At 40.6% G+C, this 17,130-nt stretch overlaps 1 protein-coding gene across 2 annotated transcripts in view; it reads left to right on the top strand.

Moving 5' to 3' along the window:
• Positions 1-17,130, top strand: part of SH2D4B (SH2 domain containing 4B) — a 77,550-nt gene that overhangs the window by 14,937 nt on the left and 45,483 nt on the right. For both annotated transcript variants that reach the window (XM_049790702.1, XM_049790703.1), the window contains exons 2-3: positions 9,618-9,781; positions 10,984-11,131. In XM_049790702.1, coding sequence (XP_049646659.1) covers positions 9,618-9,781; positions 10,984-11,131 — 312 coding nt within the window. The remainder of the gene's footprint in view (positions 1-9,617; positions 9,782-10,983; positions 11,132-17,130) is intronic.

Raw genomic sequence — 17,130 nt, forward strand, 5'->3', positions numbered from 1 at the left:
GTTGTTTTCTTAATGTCCATTTCTTCTTTATTACTGTTGGTGTATAGAAAGGCCATTGATTTTTGTGTGTTAATTTTGTAGCCTGCCACCTTGCTATATGAGTCTATTGTTTCTAGAAGCTTTTTGATAGAGTCTTTAGGGTTTTCTAAGTAGAGTATCATGTCATCTGCAAACAGTGAGAGCTTGACTTCTTCCTTTCCTATCTGGATTCCCTTGATATCCTTTTCTTGCCTAATCGCTATAGCAAGTACTTCCAGTGCTATGTTGAATAGGAGTGGTGAGAGAGGACAGCCTTGTCTTGTGCCAGAATTTAGAGGGAAGGCTTTCAGTTTTTCTCCATTGAGGATAATATTTGCCACTGGCTTGTGGTAGATGGCCTTCACTATATTGAGAAAGGTTCCCTCCATTCCCATCTTGCTGAGAGTTTTGATCAAGAATGGGTGTTGGACCTTATCAAATGCTTTCTCTGCATCTATTGATATGATCATGTGGTTTTTATTTTTCTTGTTATTGATGTTGTGTATTATGTTGATAGATTTACGGATGTTAAACCAGCCTTGCATTCCTGGGATGAAACCTACTTGATCGTAGTGGATGATCTTCTTAATGAGGCATTGAATCCTATTTGCCAGGATTTTGTTGAGGATCTTTGCATCTGCATTCATCAGTGATATTGGTCTGTAATTTTCTTTTTTGGTAGCGTCTCTGTCTGGTTTAGGTATCAAGGTGATGTTGGCTTCATAAAAGCTATTTGGAAGTGTTTCTGTTTGTTCAATTTCATGAAAGAGTCTTGCCAAGATTGGCAGTAGTTCCTCTTGGAAAGTTTGATAGAATTCATTAGTGAATCCATCTGGACCTGGGCTTTTGTTTTTCGGCAGACATTTGATTACTGTTTTAATTTCATCAATGGTGATGGGGGTGTTTAGATATGCTACATCCTCTTCCTTCAACCGTGGAAGATTATAAGAGTCCAAGAATTTATCCATTTCTTCCAGGTTCTCATTTTTAGTGGCGTAGAGTTTTTCAAAGTAGTTTCTGATTACCCTTTGAATCTCTGTCATATCAGTAGTGATCTCTCCTTTTTCATTCCTGATACGAGTTATCAAGTTTCTCTCTCTCTCTTTCTTTGTTAGGTTTGCCAGTGGTCTATCAATCTTGTTTATTTTTTCAAAGAACCAACTTCTGCTTTCGTTGATCTTTCGGATTGTTTTTTGAGTTTCCACTTCGTTGATTTCTGCTCTCAGCTTTGTTATTTCCTTCTGTCTTCCTATTCTTGGGTCCTTTTGTTGAGCATTTTCTAGTTCTATTAGCTGTGTCATTAAGCTACTCAGGTAAGCTCCTTCTTCCTTCCTGATGTGTGCTTGCAAAGCTATAAATTTTCCTCTCAGTACTGCTTTTGCTGTGTCCCATAAGTTCTGAGAGTTTGTGTCTTTATTGTCATTTGTTTCCAGGAACCTTTTTATTTCCTCCTTGATTTCATCTCGGACCCACTGGTTATTGAGCATGAGGCTGTTTAACTTCCAGGTGTTAAAGTGTTTCTTCTGAGTCCCTTTGGAGTTCACAAATAATTTCAGAGCCTTGTGGTCAGCGAAGGTAGTCTGCAAAATTTCTATCCTCTTGATCTTATGGAGGTATGTTTTATGTGCCAGCATGTAGTCTATCCTGGAGAATGTCCCATGTACATTGGAGAAGAATGTGTATCCAGGTTTCTGGGGATGGAGTGTCCTATATATATCCACTAGGCCTCTTTCTTCCATTTCTCTCCTCAGGTCTAGTATATTCTTGTTGGGTTTCAGTCTGGTTGACCTGTCCAGTGTTGACAAAGCCGTGTTTAGGTCCCCCACAATTATTGTGTTGTTGTTGATATTATTTTTCAGATTTGTCAGCAGTTGTATTAAATATTTTGCTGGCCCCTCATTCGGTGCATATATGTTTAGGAGAGTGAATTCTTCCTGCTCTACGTACCCCTTGATTAATATAAAATGTCCGTCTTTGTCCCTTACAACCTTCCTGAGTATAAAGTTTGCATTATCTGATATTAGTATGGCCACTCCAGCTTTTTTATGGGTGTTGTTTGCTTGGATAACTTTTCTCCAGCCTTTTATTTTGAGTCTATGTTTGTTCTGACTATTCAGGTGCGTTTCTTGTAGGCAGCAGAAGGTTGGATTGAGTTTTTTGATCCATTTAGCCACTCTGTGTCTCTTAACTGGTGCATTTAGTCCATTGACGTTGAGAGAAAGAATTGTCCTGGGATTTAACGCCATCTTTATTTCAAAATTTGGTGTGTCTTTTGGGTAGTCTTGTCTTAGATTAGGTCTTTCAGTTTTTCTCTTAAGACTGGTTTTGTGTCTGTGAAGTTTCTGAGCTGTTTTTTGTCTGTGAAACCATGTATTCTTCCATCAAACCGGAAAGTGAGTTTTGCTGGGTATAGTATTCTGGGTGAAGCATTCATTTCATTCAGTCTTGTCACAATATCCCACCACTGCTTTCTGGCATTGAGCGTTTCTGGTGACAGGTCTGCTGTAAATCTCAGGGAAGCTTGCTTGAACATGATTTCCCCTTTTGATCTTGCTGTTTTCAGAATTCTGTCTCTATCTGTGGGATTTGTCATTGTGACTAGGATGTGTCTTGGGGTGGTTTTTCTGGGGTCTCTTTTGGTTGGTACTCTTCGGGCCTGCAGGATTTGATCACATATATTCTTTAGCTCTGGAAGTTTCTCTTTAATGATGTTCTTGACCATTGATTCTTCCTGGAAATTTTCTTCCTGGGTCTCTGGGACTCCAATGATTCTTAAGTTGTTTCTGTTGATCTTATCATAGACTTCTATTTTCTTCTGTTCCCATTCTTTGACTAATTTTTCCATTGTCTGCTCATTTGCTTTAAGTTTTTTGTCCAATCTCTCCTGCTGTATGGAATTGTTATGTATCTCATCTTCCACAGCACCAAGTCTATTCTCAGCTTCTGATACCCTGTCCCAGAGCTTATCCATTTTGTCATTCACTTCGTTTACTGACTTTTTCAGGCCTGTTAGTTGACATGTTATTTCAGTTTGGAGTTTTGTCATTTCTGCCTTCATATTTTCTTGGTTCTTATTAGTGTTCTGTTCAACTCGATCCATGGTTTCTTGGAGTCTGTTGAGCACCTTCCATATTGCTAGTCTAAAGTCCTTATCTGAGAGGTTGATTAGTTGTTCAGTCATTATCTGGTCCTCAGAATTGTCATCTTCATTCTCTATGTCTGATGCTGGCCTGCGCTGTTTCCCCATTGTCACATTTGTATTGTGGGTTTTTCTACGTGTTGTAGTGGTATTCATTGTCTATATGATGTAGGCAGCACACTCCTCTGGCTCCTCCCTTTCTGGATGGGCTGACTTGCCTCTAAGGGAGGGGAGTCCTCCGTGGATGAAGCCTCACACTGGGTCAAATCTTAGGCCCGAGCATGTAACAGAGAAGACAGTCCAGAGAGAAATGTTTGCTTCTGTGATATAGCGCCGTTCTTAGCGTGATTTTTCCTTCTTGTTGCAATGGAGTTCTTTCCTTAGAAAGAGTGCACGGCCGTGTAGCGAAGCGGAGCGGCCGTGCTCCTCTGAGCCTCTTTTTGCCCCACTCGCAAGAGTTTCACGCAAGAGGACAGTAGACAGACATAGACAGGTCACACTCACAGTCTTTCACAGCTGAGCCCCACTGGGCCGGTGTACTTTCGCGGATTTTCCCCGCCTGGTGTCACACACAGGGAGCCAGCTTTTGCAAAGGATAGCCGGTTTTTATGCTCTGAAGTCCCTCCCTGAAAATGGCGTCTCATATGTTAACTTCTTTATTACTTCTCTTATGGGGCGGGGAAGGTGGCGCTAGAGGTAAGGTGTGTGCCTTACAAGCGCTAGCCAAGGAATGGACCGCGGTTCGACCCCCCCCCCCCCGGCGTCCCATATGGTCCCCCCAAGCCAGGGGCGATTTCTGAGCACATAGCCAGGAGTAACCCCTGAGCGTCAAATGGGTGTGGCCCCAAAACCAAAACCAAACAAAACAAAACAAACTTCTTTATTACTTCTCTGATCCCAAAAAAATATTTCTTGTGGCTTTGAGCTACACCCAACTGTTCTCAGAGTTTATTTCTGACTCTAAGCTCAGGGATCACTCATGGCAGGCATGGGATGCCATATGGGGTACAGGAGTTTGAACCCAGGTCAGCCCCATGCAAAGCAAGTGTCCTACCCACTGTACTATTAGTTTGGTCTTCTAAAATATTTTTAAACTTTACCTGACAGTCTCAAGTTTTAAATAGGAAGATCAAAAATTTCCCCCTATTTTTGTGCCTATAAAAATATGTGGGAGTTAGGACTTCAACTCTATTTCATGTTTGTTGCCTGCTTTAGGGATGCACTGGATGGTGAGGAGCAGAATACATGACTAATAAATACTTAATGAAAGAAATAGCTCCTATTGCTATTAAAAAATTCTTTCTGAAAGCTAATGAAAAACCAACCAACACTTTTTGTGTCTTGGAAGACTCCTCTGGAATTCTCTTAAATTCTTTCTGGCAGTCCCAACTGAGCTTATTCTCCAAAAGTTGGACCTTGAAAAAGATCAGAAGTTTCATTTCCAAGGGCATCTGAAAGGGGAAGAGGCATTTACACAGTTGGCAGGAGAGAAGAGAAGCACAAATTCTCAAGCATGTTTTTTTGCAAAGCAGGCTCAGGAACACCTCAAAGATACTTAATATGTGATCACAGGAGGAGTATCTTTAGGAGATTATTTGAAAATTTTATATTTTGGGCCACACATGGTGGTATGTAGGGCTTTGCACTCAGGTATCACTTCTGGTCATGCTTATGGAACAATATGGAATGCCTAGGATTGAATCTGGATCATCCGTGTGCAAAGCTCATACCCTGTCCACTGTACTGTTGCTCTAATGTCTCAAGAATTCTCAGAGTTTTCATTTGTCTGAATGCTCATCCACTCATTGAGGCCAGGAGCCTATTTACCTTATCAATGTGGCCACATTTATTTAAACAATTATAAAACCTTATTCCTTGGTGCTCCTTATTTTTCAAGATCAAGGATCCGAGTTTTCTGTATTTTGCTCAGTTTTCTGTATGGATCTCAGTGTCCAGCAAGATCATTTTAGGACCCACTTCTGTATATTCTGATGGAAATGCTTCCTCATGGCTGCAAAAGTCTGCCAGTCACTCCAACTATTACTTCTTGAAGGAGGTGAGATTACAGGTTAAAGATAGGTAAAGGTGTTTTTCCTAGGGAGTTCTCATCTTGGTTTGAAGTAGGAAAGCTCTTTTTTTGGGGGGGGCCTTTTGTCTACATCTCCTTTGTCAAAAATGGTGACATTGGGGCCCTACCAGATTAATCACTTGCCAATGAAAATAATATTGCATGATGGGCATAGGCCGATTTTATTTGTCCATTGAGGCTGGGTGGAAACTTGCTTTCTCTGAAATAAAACTATCACATCCTAAACAAATGGTGCCCCTGCCCCTGTTTCTATGCTCTTGGGGCCACCCTTCGTGGTGCTCAGGGTCTATTTCTGGGTTTGTGCTCAAAAGTGACCCCTGGTGGTGCACTGGAGGTCATATGTCGTACCAAGAATTTGAATGGTGTTGACCCATGTCCAAAACAAAAAAGTGCTTTAACCTCTGTACTATCTCTCTGGTCCCTGAAATGTGATTATTTTTTGGGTAAGGAAGAATTATGGGTTTGAATAGATGCCTGATGCAATAGTTATCTGTCTTTTGTATTCTTCTCTTTTCCTTCTTTTTTTTTTTTTTTGCAGGATTAATCTTATTGGAATTTATCACTTACTTTCCCCATTATTAATTTGGAAGTTTTAGAATTCTATTTATAACTGATTTCCTTCTTCTAGCAGCCATAATTAAACCTATCTCTCTGTTGCTATATTGCTTTTAACATACTAAAAATTGCAATATCCTTATATATTTATTAGTTATGGGATTAATGCCACCACCTGCAGTAGATAAAGCTGGAAATTTTAGTGGACTAATACAAGGGATGATTATTTCTTGATTACATCTCAGTTTGATGTGAATTAGGTTGTTCTTCCATGTGGCTTTCTTTCAAATATCTCCTGCATCAAATGCTTTCTTTTTAAATCTCTTTTTTATTTTACCATCTTGGAGCTATTTATTTCAACTTTGTGGATGAGAGGGAGACTATAAATGCAACTACATACTGCTTTGACCTGAAGGTGACCCAAGTCATTTCTCCTCACGGGTGAAGGTTGTTGTACATTGTATAATTGTAACTCAAAATCATGAACAATGTTATCTGTGGAAAAAATAAAGTATTCTGAGCAACCTTATAACATGGTGTTTAAATAAAAATTAAAAGTAAAACATTTCCCCTGATATTCTATGGACCTTCATTCAGCCATATGGCCCCTTGGGAAAACAGGGAAATAGAGAGCAGTAGTCAACTGGTGGTTGAGGAAGAGATGGGTTGCAGGACATGGAATGGTTATTGTCACCAACTGTCATCTGGTCACCTACGTAATTTCTTTGTCTTCTTCCTACAAATATAACTGCCACTTTCTTTTTAGGGGGTGGGGTGTCTTTGTGTGTGCACAGAACCTGTAGACACTCTGGGTGGTGCTCGGTTGGCCAGTTCAATGCTAGAAAGTGTTGCTCAGACCTAGAGGTGTAGGAGGCTTCTAGAGTTCTGGGAGGCATTTGTTTCCAAGGATAGAGCTCAAAACTTTTCACATGCAAGGTATACACACCTAATCACCAAGACCTTTAAGTTTCCTCAGCTGTTGTATCCAGCTTCATTTAGTTCATAGTCTTCAAGGGGTCTGCAAGATGGGGATAAAGCTATGAGGATGTGTCTTCTAAATACAAATATTTATATTTGTATAAATATCTAAATATCTTTAGATACAATAGCCCATGTTGGGGTGAAGGCAAAATATCTATTCTGGAAAGGGGAGATTGGAAGTTCCATTGGTTCACAGCTTTTTTGCATCCTGTAGACAGGCTCTGAGACATTACCTCAGTGGGCAAGAGGGAGTTTTGAATAGTCATTGACCATGCCCTTGAGGAGATGCTTCCTGTTCATCTTTTAATTGGTCTCAGCCAAAGTAAGTGCTGAAAATCATGCCCTGTGGACCAGTCTCCTCTTCCTGAGGTTGGACACCAAAGATGGGTTCGGTCCTGAGCAAGCAATGACTTTTTAAAATCTAGCTCCACGATTTTTGACACTTCCTGCTTGGTTCACTTCCATGTTCCAGAAATAACCTCTAAAATTCTTTTCTAGACACAACTCACAAATGAACTGAGCTTCTTAGCTTCTTTATGTCATGTACCCCTTTCTTTTTTGTTTTTGTTTTTGTTTTTGGGTCACACCTGGCGGTGCTCAGGGGTTACTCCTGGCTGTCTGCTCAGAAATAGCTCCTGGCAGGCACGGGGGACCATGTGGGACACCGGGATTCGAACCAACCACCTTTGGTCTTGGATCGGCTGCTTGCAAGGCAAATGCCACTGTGCTATCTCTCCAGGCCCATGTACCCCTTTCTTTCAATGGAAAGGTTGTAGGTAGGTGTTTGGTAGAAGGTTATGAGGATTGCACTCTTAATGTGTTTGTGGCAGCCTAGCTCCTCTGAGAAACAGAGACAAAAAGTAGAATTAATCCTATGTGGGTTTTGTGAAGGGATGCCTGGGAGGGGAGGATAGGACAGAGGAGAGCTGACAGAAGGGCAAGCAGCTGTGTGGGGGCTTCTGGGAAGTCTTTCTGTCCAGGGAAGACTCTTCAAGTTTCCCACCAGTGGATCCGTCTCAACTAGAAATGATCCTGCTGTACTTACAGGCTAGGGACTACAGCTAGAAGCATGACCTTGGTCTAACACAAGAGCTGGGGAGCTAGGCATTTGGTCCCTTACACATCCTGTCTCTTCCCCGTTAGAGATCTGATGACTAATTTTTATGGTTAACAAGAATATTGTGTCCCAAGTGGCTTTGACACTATTCACCTGGTCTCTTTCATAGGTTCTATCATGAAAATCCTTTAAAAGTTCCATCTCTAACAAAAACACAGAAATAAATGCAGATTCAATGGACTGTCATTGTGTACTTTGGAGCCTTTAATTTTTGCATTTATTAAGTTACTGGTCCCCAATTTTTAGACAAGAGATTACTATATTTCAACTGATATTTAATTACTGGTTTCAAAACTCATGCTTAGAATCTATTTTAATTATGTGTATGCAACTTCCAATGAACTGATTATTGTCAGTATGTATATTTTCATATAAGGTTAAGATTTTTTGGATATGCTTTAATAAAACATAAACTATAATGCTGTCATCAAAAAAAAAAGTTCCATCTCTAACCTGGGCTCTACTGGGAGGTGGTTTTTCCGATCGTATGAAGTCCCAAACTTTTTTTTTTGGTTTTTCGGGCCACATCCATTTGATGCTCAGGGGTTACTCCTGGCTAAGTGCTCAGAAATTGCCCCTGGCTTGGGGGACCATATGGGACGCTGGGGGATGGAACCGCAGACCTTCCTTGGCTAGCACTTGCAAGGCAGACACCTTACCTCTAGCACCACCTCACCGGCCCCTAAGTCCCAAACTTTTATTTTCTCCATTCCTTTTTGTTTTTTTCCTGCAAACACTCAGTTCTTGAACTCTATTTCTTTTTCTTTTTTCTTTCTTTTTTGGTCATTATAGCATCGCTACCAAAAACAGCTGCTCAGTGGCCCTACCAGTGCTCTCTATTCACCAACCGCTTTCCTTCAAGTTAAAGGCTCAGTAGACAGAGTTCTTTCAAATGACTGTATCTATTAACATTACCATGTGTCTCGCTCCCTAATATCACGAATCTCCAACCATTCCACTGGTTAAGCTGCATCAGGGCATGGTGGTTCTGCTTCTATTTTAGCAGTTCCTCACTATGAGGCTAGATTTCCATTTTGTTTCATCTTATTTCAATTACTGGTTTGGAGGCCATGCCTGGTGGTGCTTAGGAGTGATCTATGGCACTTCATGGGGGACCCTATGCTGTGCCTGGAATCAAATTGGGATCATCTGTATGCAAGAACCCCCTACCCCCATTAGCTTTTTGAACCAGATTCATACTTTAGTTGTGATAGTTTCAGTTGCAAGAAGCAAACTGAAAAATCTCAGAGGCATAGTACAACACAGGCCTGTTTCTTGGTCATGTTACAGCCTGATGTAGGTCAGGAAGACTTAGGCACCCAGGCCACTGTGACTTGAAGCTTCATCATCTTCAATTCCCTATTTCCAGTCAGTGCAAAGAATGAGAGGTGGCACAGGGGGGCAGAGAACCCCCCAAATCCTAGCTGTCTTGGCCTGGGTATGACACAGTTGTCTCCTTTCAGAGCAAGCTGAACTGTAATTTGGTGCTAACTCAGGAGACTTCCTTTAGTGATTCCAGTGGTGGCTACCAGATTAGGCAGGCTGACTGACTTCCCTCTAGGACAGAGGTGGTGAGGGAAGGAATCTGCACTGAAGATTTTCTGGAATGTTCCATAGATGAAAGTGTTCTGCATAATTGTTTGATGCTTGTTCATGGCCAGCCTAAGTCCTGAAAATTCATACCTCTTTCTTCTTCCATCCTATTTTTCTGCTGTGAGGCAGCAAGTGCCAAGCACATCCAGTGGCTCCTGGGGGCAGATGGTGAGGTCTGGGTCTGGATCATGGGAGAAGGCCCCGGCGACAAACCCTACGAAGAGATCTCAGAAGAGCTGATTGCAGAGAGGGCTCGACTGCAGGCACAGAAGGAAGCAGAAGAGCTCTGGTGAGAAGAACCCATATGTGGGGAACGTAGAGTATTAGGGTGGTGCAAGTTCAGGACTGTAGTTGGTGATCTGAATGACAGTTGGGTGATTCTTTTAAATTCTGCTAATATCTGGGGCCGGCGAGGTGGCGCTAGAGGTCAGGTGTCTGCCTTGCAAGCGCTAGCCAAGGATCAGAACCACGGTTCGATCCCCGGGTGTCCCATATGGTCCCCCCAAGCCAGGGGCAAATTCTGAGCGCTTAGCCAGGAATAACCCCTGGGCATCAAATGGGTGTGGCCCGAAAAAACAAAAAAAACAAAAACAAAACAAAATTCTGCTAATATCTGATCAAGGCACCTCCATCAGGTAGACCAGAGGTTTAATTCCTGGCTCTATCCTTTTGGAAGGAAATGATATGGGGCTCCAGTTTTCATCTTTGGGATAGGCATAATAAGACCCTTTCTATATGGATGGAGTTTGGAATCATTGTGCTAAGGCATGCAATGGTGTCAGTTGTTTTCTTCATCATATTGCCCCTGAAACAGGACAGTAGTTTGGATTTTCCTACCTGTGACCTGCTTATTCCTCTCCATGTTACCTTTCTCCCATGAGATTAGCAGCTGAGTTTCTGGTGAGATTTGGAGTCATTTTTTGCCATAAATCACCTGTAATACAATTTTGCTAACCTTGGAAAAATCCATAGGAAGTTCACTTCAACATCTCTTCATCTCCCGATGTTTAATAATAGTTTTTATTTTAGAATTGTAATAACCACCTACAACCTAAGATAACCCCAATTGCCATTCATGAACACTGCAAATGGCTTAATTCATATTAATTCACATAGTTCAGAAAGGACTTCCTAGAGATCTAGACATTATTCCAAATGACTATAGAGTTTTCCATTACACAAGAATCTCGTTTTACTGTTGCAGTTGATGGACATGTAGGTTGTTTATTATTTATAACTTTAAAAAAAATCCTCTGATAATATCTCCTGCCTACATTTTATACATTTGAGATAGAAATGGTCCTTTTCTCCTGATTTCCAGAACAGTGCTATTGATTTATACCCCCAAAACAGGAGAATGCTAGTTTCTCTCCACCTTTGATGACTTTGAGTTTTGTTGACATCAAATAGAAGACTGCTTACTGTCTTTACAAGGAATTGTATTGCTATGTAGTTCTTCATGAGTTTATACCTATGGTGTTGTCTTGGAAGGAGAAAGAAAGAGGCAGAGATCACCAAGAAGTTCCGGGATGCTCTGGCCAATGAGAAAGCCCGGATCCTGGCAGAGAAGTGGAAAGTAGAGATGGAGGACCGCAAGGCTGCCAAAACCTTGGAAGAACGAATCCATGAAGAATTCAAGGTAAGCCCATGCCTGGAACTTCTGTGTGCAGTCTCTTGTTCTAGCTCCCGAATCACAACCAGATATCTGGTTCAAAATAGTGATGATTGATCCTGAGTGCTTTATGAGAAGAGAAATTTGGCAGGTAAGAAAGAATTTCACGTAACATCTGACTATCTTACTGTACATAGGAAAAAGTTGAGGGCTAAACAGGGGAAGGGACTTGCTCAGGTCATATGTAGTAGTAGTTTGGGATAAAGCCATAATCAAAAGACAGGTATCCCAAACCAGGAGTGTAGAAATGAAGTCTGGGAAGCGTTGATTTGAATAGCTGGGATCCAGTTTCAGTGCTTTTTTTGGGGGTGGGATGTGTATGCATTGAGTTTTGAGTCACACCCAGCAGTACTCAGGGGTTACTCCTGACTCTATGCTCAGAAATCGCTTCTGGCAGGCTTGAGGGGACCATATGGGATGCCGGAGTTCGAACCACCGTCTTTCTGCATGTAAGGCAAATGCCCTTACCTCCATGCTATCTCTCTGGCCCCTGTTTCTGTGCCTTTGCTGTGGACCATGTGAAGCTTGTTGACCTCCCCTAAGCCTTAACTTTGGTATTTGAAACTAGGGTAATGACAATGACTTTTTTGAGGTTTTTGGAGGGTTCAGGGAGACAAAATTTCAGATATTTTGGCTCAGGATAGGAAATGGTTAGCAATCTTGCATATCTCCTTGTTCTTGGGAGAGTTTGGAAATGGCTAAAGAGCTTTACAAACCTTGGGTAAGATTAGGTTGTTTGAAAAGAAAAAAAGGTTTTTTTCTTGCTTGTTCCCCACTTTTAGATATTTTTTTATAATTATCTTTATTTAAACACCATGACTACAAATATGATTATAGTTGTATGATTACAGTCATGTAAAGAACACCCCCCTTCACCAGTGCAACATTCCCACCACCAATTTCCCAGATCTCCCTCTTCCCCACCCCCCGACACATGTACTTGAGACAGGCTTTTTCTTCCCTCATTCATTCACATTCTTATGATAGTTTTCAGTGTAGGATATTTTTTACTATAAGAAGACTTAAAACATTTTGTGAAAAAACTCAAAATGAACTAAAAAATAATTCTGACCAGTCTCTTATTTTGTGAATTTTATGTTCATGGTATTTACCTAGTGAATTAAAAAAAAAAACCTCTCCATTTTATTATATAATGGGGAGATTTTGCCCTTTAAAATAATTTATTTTGTAAATATTTTCTCATTTTTCTTTAATTTTGTTTATAATACTTTTGTATAGGCAGGCATTCAAAATTTTATTATCTTAGAGATAAATGAATCTAAACCTAATTTTATCTTAGAGTGAAATCTCTGAAGGATTAGGAATTCAGTGTCATTATCTTCTAAATACTTCGTGCTGGTATGGGGCACTGTGTCAGAGCTTCACTTCTGAATATCTATCCAATAACAGAATAAAAAATAAAATAAAATAAAAAAAATAAAATAAAATAAAAAATAAAAAATAAAAAAGAATAAAAAATAGAAAAGAAAAAGAAAAAAGAAAACAGAAGACTACTTTTTGATTCCTGTAATCAAGGCTGATGATATCTGACAACACGAACTATCCTCAGGAGAAATATATGCATATCCTCCTCTAATGATTAAGTTTCCTGCTACCCATTCTTTGTTCAGTTTTTACCCAAATTAAAGGCAAATTATTGTCTTTTGAACTGGTAGGTCTTCCTAGAAATGTTTTTCAGCATCGGTGCAGGGCTCTCCTTATGGTAAGAATGAGAAACTTTAGAGAAAATAAAGATAAGGATAGAAAATCAAGTCAGGGCATTCCCCATATTTTGTTTTTCATTAATTGGGGTTTTAGAGTCCTACATGCACATTCAATTATGGCTTGTCCTTGAGGATTATGAGGAATTCCTGTAATATGCTTAATTTGCCACTCATAAGCTTATGGAGACATTAATTGGGGGCCCAAGAGATAGGGATAAAAGTACACTCCTTGTGTGTGGTTGACCTTGGTTCCATCCCTGGTATCACAAGTTCCCCTGAGCATCATCAGATGTGGCCCTGGAGGCCTCTGAGTGCCTCTATGTGGCTCTCTGCACCAGAGAGCCTGAGCAGCCCTGAATTTTAGGGTGGGGGGGGTCTTATTTTGAATAGTCTAGCCAGATATCAGGAATTGGGGGTGATACTTCGACTTTGTATAAACTGCTTAGAAGATCTTCAAAATATGTGACTCTGCATTTTGTATATGTTTTGTATTTATATTTGGTTTGGGGGAATATTCACCAGGCATTATTCAAGGCTGACTTTTGGCTCTTCTCTTAGAATTTGCATTCACTCTTAGTAAACTCAGCATAGGAGTGCTCGGGTTGCGCTTTATCCATTGAACTATCTCTCTGGTTCCTAGTGTGTATGTATGTATGTGTGTGTGTGTGTATATATATATATATATATATATATATATATATATATACACACATATATATAGAGTAAAGTATCATTTTAATTCAAACATTTCTATGGATTTATTTATTATTCATTCACAACAGTATGGGATTTCAGGGATTTAACTTTACAGCCCTATATGTGGATAAATCGCACTACTTTCACACCAAAGTTCTTATGATATCCTAGCAGAGGGTTCTACTTTTATTATTATATTTTTGTGGGCTTTTTAAACTGGTGTTCAGGTGGTTCAGGGGCCCACCTGACATTATTTGGCCAACTAGACCTGATGGATCAATGTGAGGGCCAGAGTTTGTGGTGTTGCTTGGGCCTCTGGCACTGAGAACTGTCAGGGCCACACCCAGCACTATTGGAGTCAGAGTGACCTGTAGTGTTGGATCAGAGCTAGGCTGGACACATGCCATGTTCCATTTCTATGCTCCATTCTCTTAATTTCTTTCCAATGGTTAGCCAGTTGTCCCAACACTTTTTTGTTTATTTAATTTCTCTCACTGGACTAGATTCTAATAGCTTCCTTTTTAATTTATGTGCATATTTCTTCTTGAATTATTCCTGAACAACAGGTATTTGATTAATTATTATAGTTTTAAAATAAAATTTAACATATGGGGGCCAGAGAGATAGCACAGTGGTAGGGCATTTGCCTGCACACAGCTGATCCAGGATGGAAGGTGGTTCGAATCCTGGCATTCCATATGAGCCATCCCTGAGCCAGCCAGGAATGATTTCTGAACGCAAAGCCAGGAGTAATCCCTGAGCTCTGCTGGATGTGCAAAATAAAAACAAACAAACAAAAAACAAACAAAAATTAACATCTGTTAAGGTAAGAATCTATCATAGCTCTTTAATATCAAGATATCTTTGACTAAGCTTATCCATTTTTTCCTATTAGAGATACAGCGGGATTATTGTTATTATTCTCCTCCCTCACAACAACAACAATGCCTATTCAGTGATATTTATTAGAAAGGCATTGATGTTATTGCTGTACTTTTATAATATTGAATCACTGAGTCTTATTGTCCAAGAAGATGATTTTAAGCCACTCAGTTTCTTTTTTGTAGTTTGTTACTGAGCAGAGTCCTGAAACAGCTTTGCCAATGTAGTAACTGGGCTACAGGTTAGCTTTTTGTTGTTATTGTTGTTGTTTTTGGGCCACATTCAGCAGTACTCAGGGCTTACTTATTATAGCTCTGTACTCAGAGATTACTCCTGGAGTTACTTGGGAGACCAAGTGAAATGCCAGGATTCAGCCTACGTTAGTCACATGCAAGAGAATGGCTCTACCTGCTGTACTATTGCTCCAGCTCCAGAAATAAGCTCTATTTCCAATATGGCCAGTATTGAGATTCTAATATCATATGAGTCTTGCATGCAGACTGACAACATTTCTTGGATTTAATGCTTTTTGGTGTCTTTATTTTCTTAAAATTTAAATGCAGGTTGTTTTGAGGGAGCGGTGAAGGTAGCCAAAAAAAGTGATTGTACTTAAAAAGACATACAGGGAGTCTGTGTTGGGTAGGGAGAGAGAGAGAGAGAGAGAGAGAGAGAGAGAGAGAGAGAGAGAGAGAGAGAGAGAGAGAGACAGACAGACAGACACAGAGACACAGAGAGAAAGAACCTGAGAGCAACCTCATATTGGGGCCAACTAAAGGGTAAAGGGGAACCCCATTAAAGACTGGACATGTGCAAAGACTGGAAGCAGAACATAGCTATATGAGATGACTGGTTTGCTGGTGAGAAAAAGAAATTATATGAGGAGTGAAGTTAGAATGAGCCCTGGAAGGGAGACCAAGAAGTCTGTGGGCTTACTATAAGGAGATAGATTATTCTATGGGAGAAGAACAGAGATGCAAGGATCTAGATGCCAAAGGGAACATGGTTAGATGAAACTTGATGAGGATAACTGGAGGCAATGGTATGAGAAAAGGGGTGGAAGATTGTGGGGAGTGAGGTCAGGAGATAAAGAGATTCTGGCTGGAATTCTGATGATGAAGAGAGATGAGGGAGATGGTTCTAGAGAAATGGTGAAGGTGAAATCAATAAGGGTTAGCATCAATAAGATGGCAGGCGAGGAAAGGCAAAGGTGTCCAACTTCATCGAGAGCTACCATGGGGAGTTGGGAAGGAGGTGTAGATATAGAAGGAAGTGAATATGCTTGGACTTGCTGTGCCTTGTTTTTTTTTCACTCAGAAGAGGGAGAGGGAAGCGGGGCAGGAGGGCACATGGAAGAGTTGCTGGTGGTGAAAGAAAGTTGACAGGACTCACTTTGACAGTTTATGTCTAGAGGCATTTTCTACAAATTCTCCTGGTGGGAGGAAAGGTGAGAATGAAAATCACTTTTAGAAAAATGCTGGTATTCGGTGGAGAGAGTCCTGGAATCTTGTGGCAAGTTAAAGAGAGAACTTTAAAAACAGTACATGCAGGCAGATGGAAACCTGCTCTTTAAAGTCATTTGTTGTGGCATATGAAATTTCTTTAAATAAAAAGGGATCTTTGAAAGTTGATTAAGCCCCCCCCCCCCACACACCTGTTCTTTATTCACAAAACTACTTTGGATTGCTCCTTTCTTGCAAATGCAGAATCTGGAAAAGAAGGATCCCACTTGCTCTCTCTTCCTTCTTCTGGTCATATGACCTTTCTTTTCTACTAGCTTCCTTCCAGATTCCTTGATAAAGTCCAGACAGCTGTACAGTGATCTTGCCTTTAATTTTTCTCCATTTTCTATTCAAGACCATTCTCCTTTTGTTTTTTTTCTCCTTCAAAGTTAGAGCTGATTTGACAACAGCTATAGAAATGGTCACTGCCTTCTTCCCATTAACTTTATATAATTGGTGGAAAGACTTTCCATTGCTTAGTTTCCTCTCTAAGGTTGGGATCTTTATCTCAGTTCTCTTGGACAAGGCTGGCATCAATAAGACATTGTGAAATGTTTTTCCCTTTAATTTCCTGGGTCTTTGGACACCCTGTAACTGCTCTGTGCATTCATAACCCAATTTGCTTCTGTGGTCTATGTTCATGAAGCCCCTACTGTCTGCTGGATTGTGCTGGAAACTGGCCATGGAGGAACCAAGGACACCAGACTGCTTATTTTGAATGAATCCTCTTGTGGTGCTATTGGGGCCAGACTAGCAAGAAAAACCTTCCAGAAAAAGCTACTGTCTCATTGACATTTTCCATTGGGGTGAAGTGGACCTGGGCTCCTGTGGGCTTCTCTGGTGTGCTATTACAGATGGGTTATCAGGAGAAGGGGGATTGAATAAGCTGGACCAAGCAGAAACTCTGGGCTTGCCAAAAAAAAAAAAAAGGCAATTGATTCCTAAAGTGGAAGGGCGAATTTGCTTATCTGCCATTGGTTATTTTAGCTGTTTGCTGCCAAAACGAAACAAGGTGCATTTTCCTTCAGTGATCACAAATGGGCCAAAGATTCTGACAGTAGCGGCAACAATGAGAATTTTTAGGCAATTTAGCTGTGAGAGTTGAATTATTTTAACAAGACCAGGAGAGAAAAAAGCAATACTCTTTGTTTGTAATTGCAAAATG

This window comes from Suncus etruscus, chromosome 17, assembly GCF_024139225.1.
Source record: "Suncus etruscus isolate mSunEtr1 chromosome 17, mSunEtr1.pri.cur, whole genome shotgun sequence".
Taxonomy (NCBI): Eukaryota; Metazoa; Chordata; class Mammalia; order Eulipotyphla; family Soricidae; genus Suncus; species Suncus etruscus.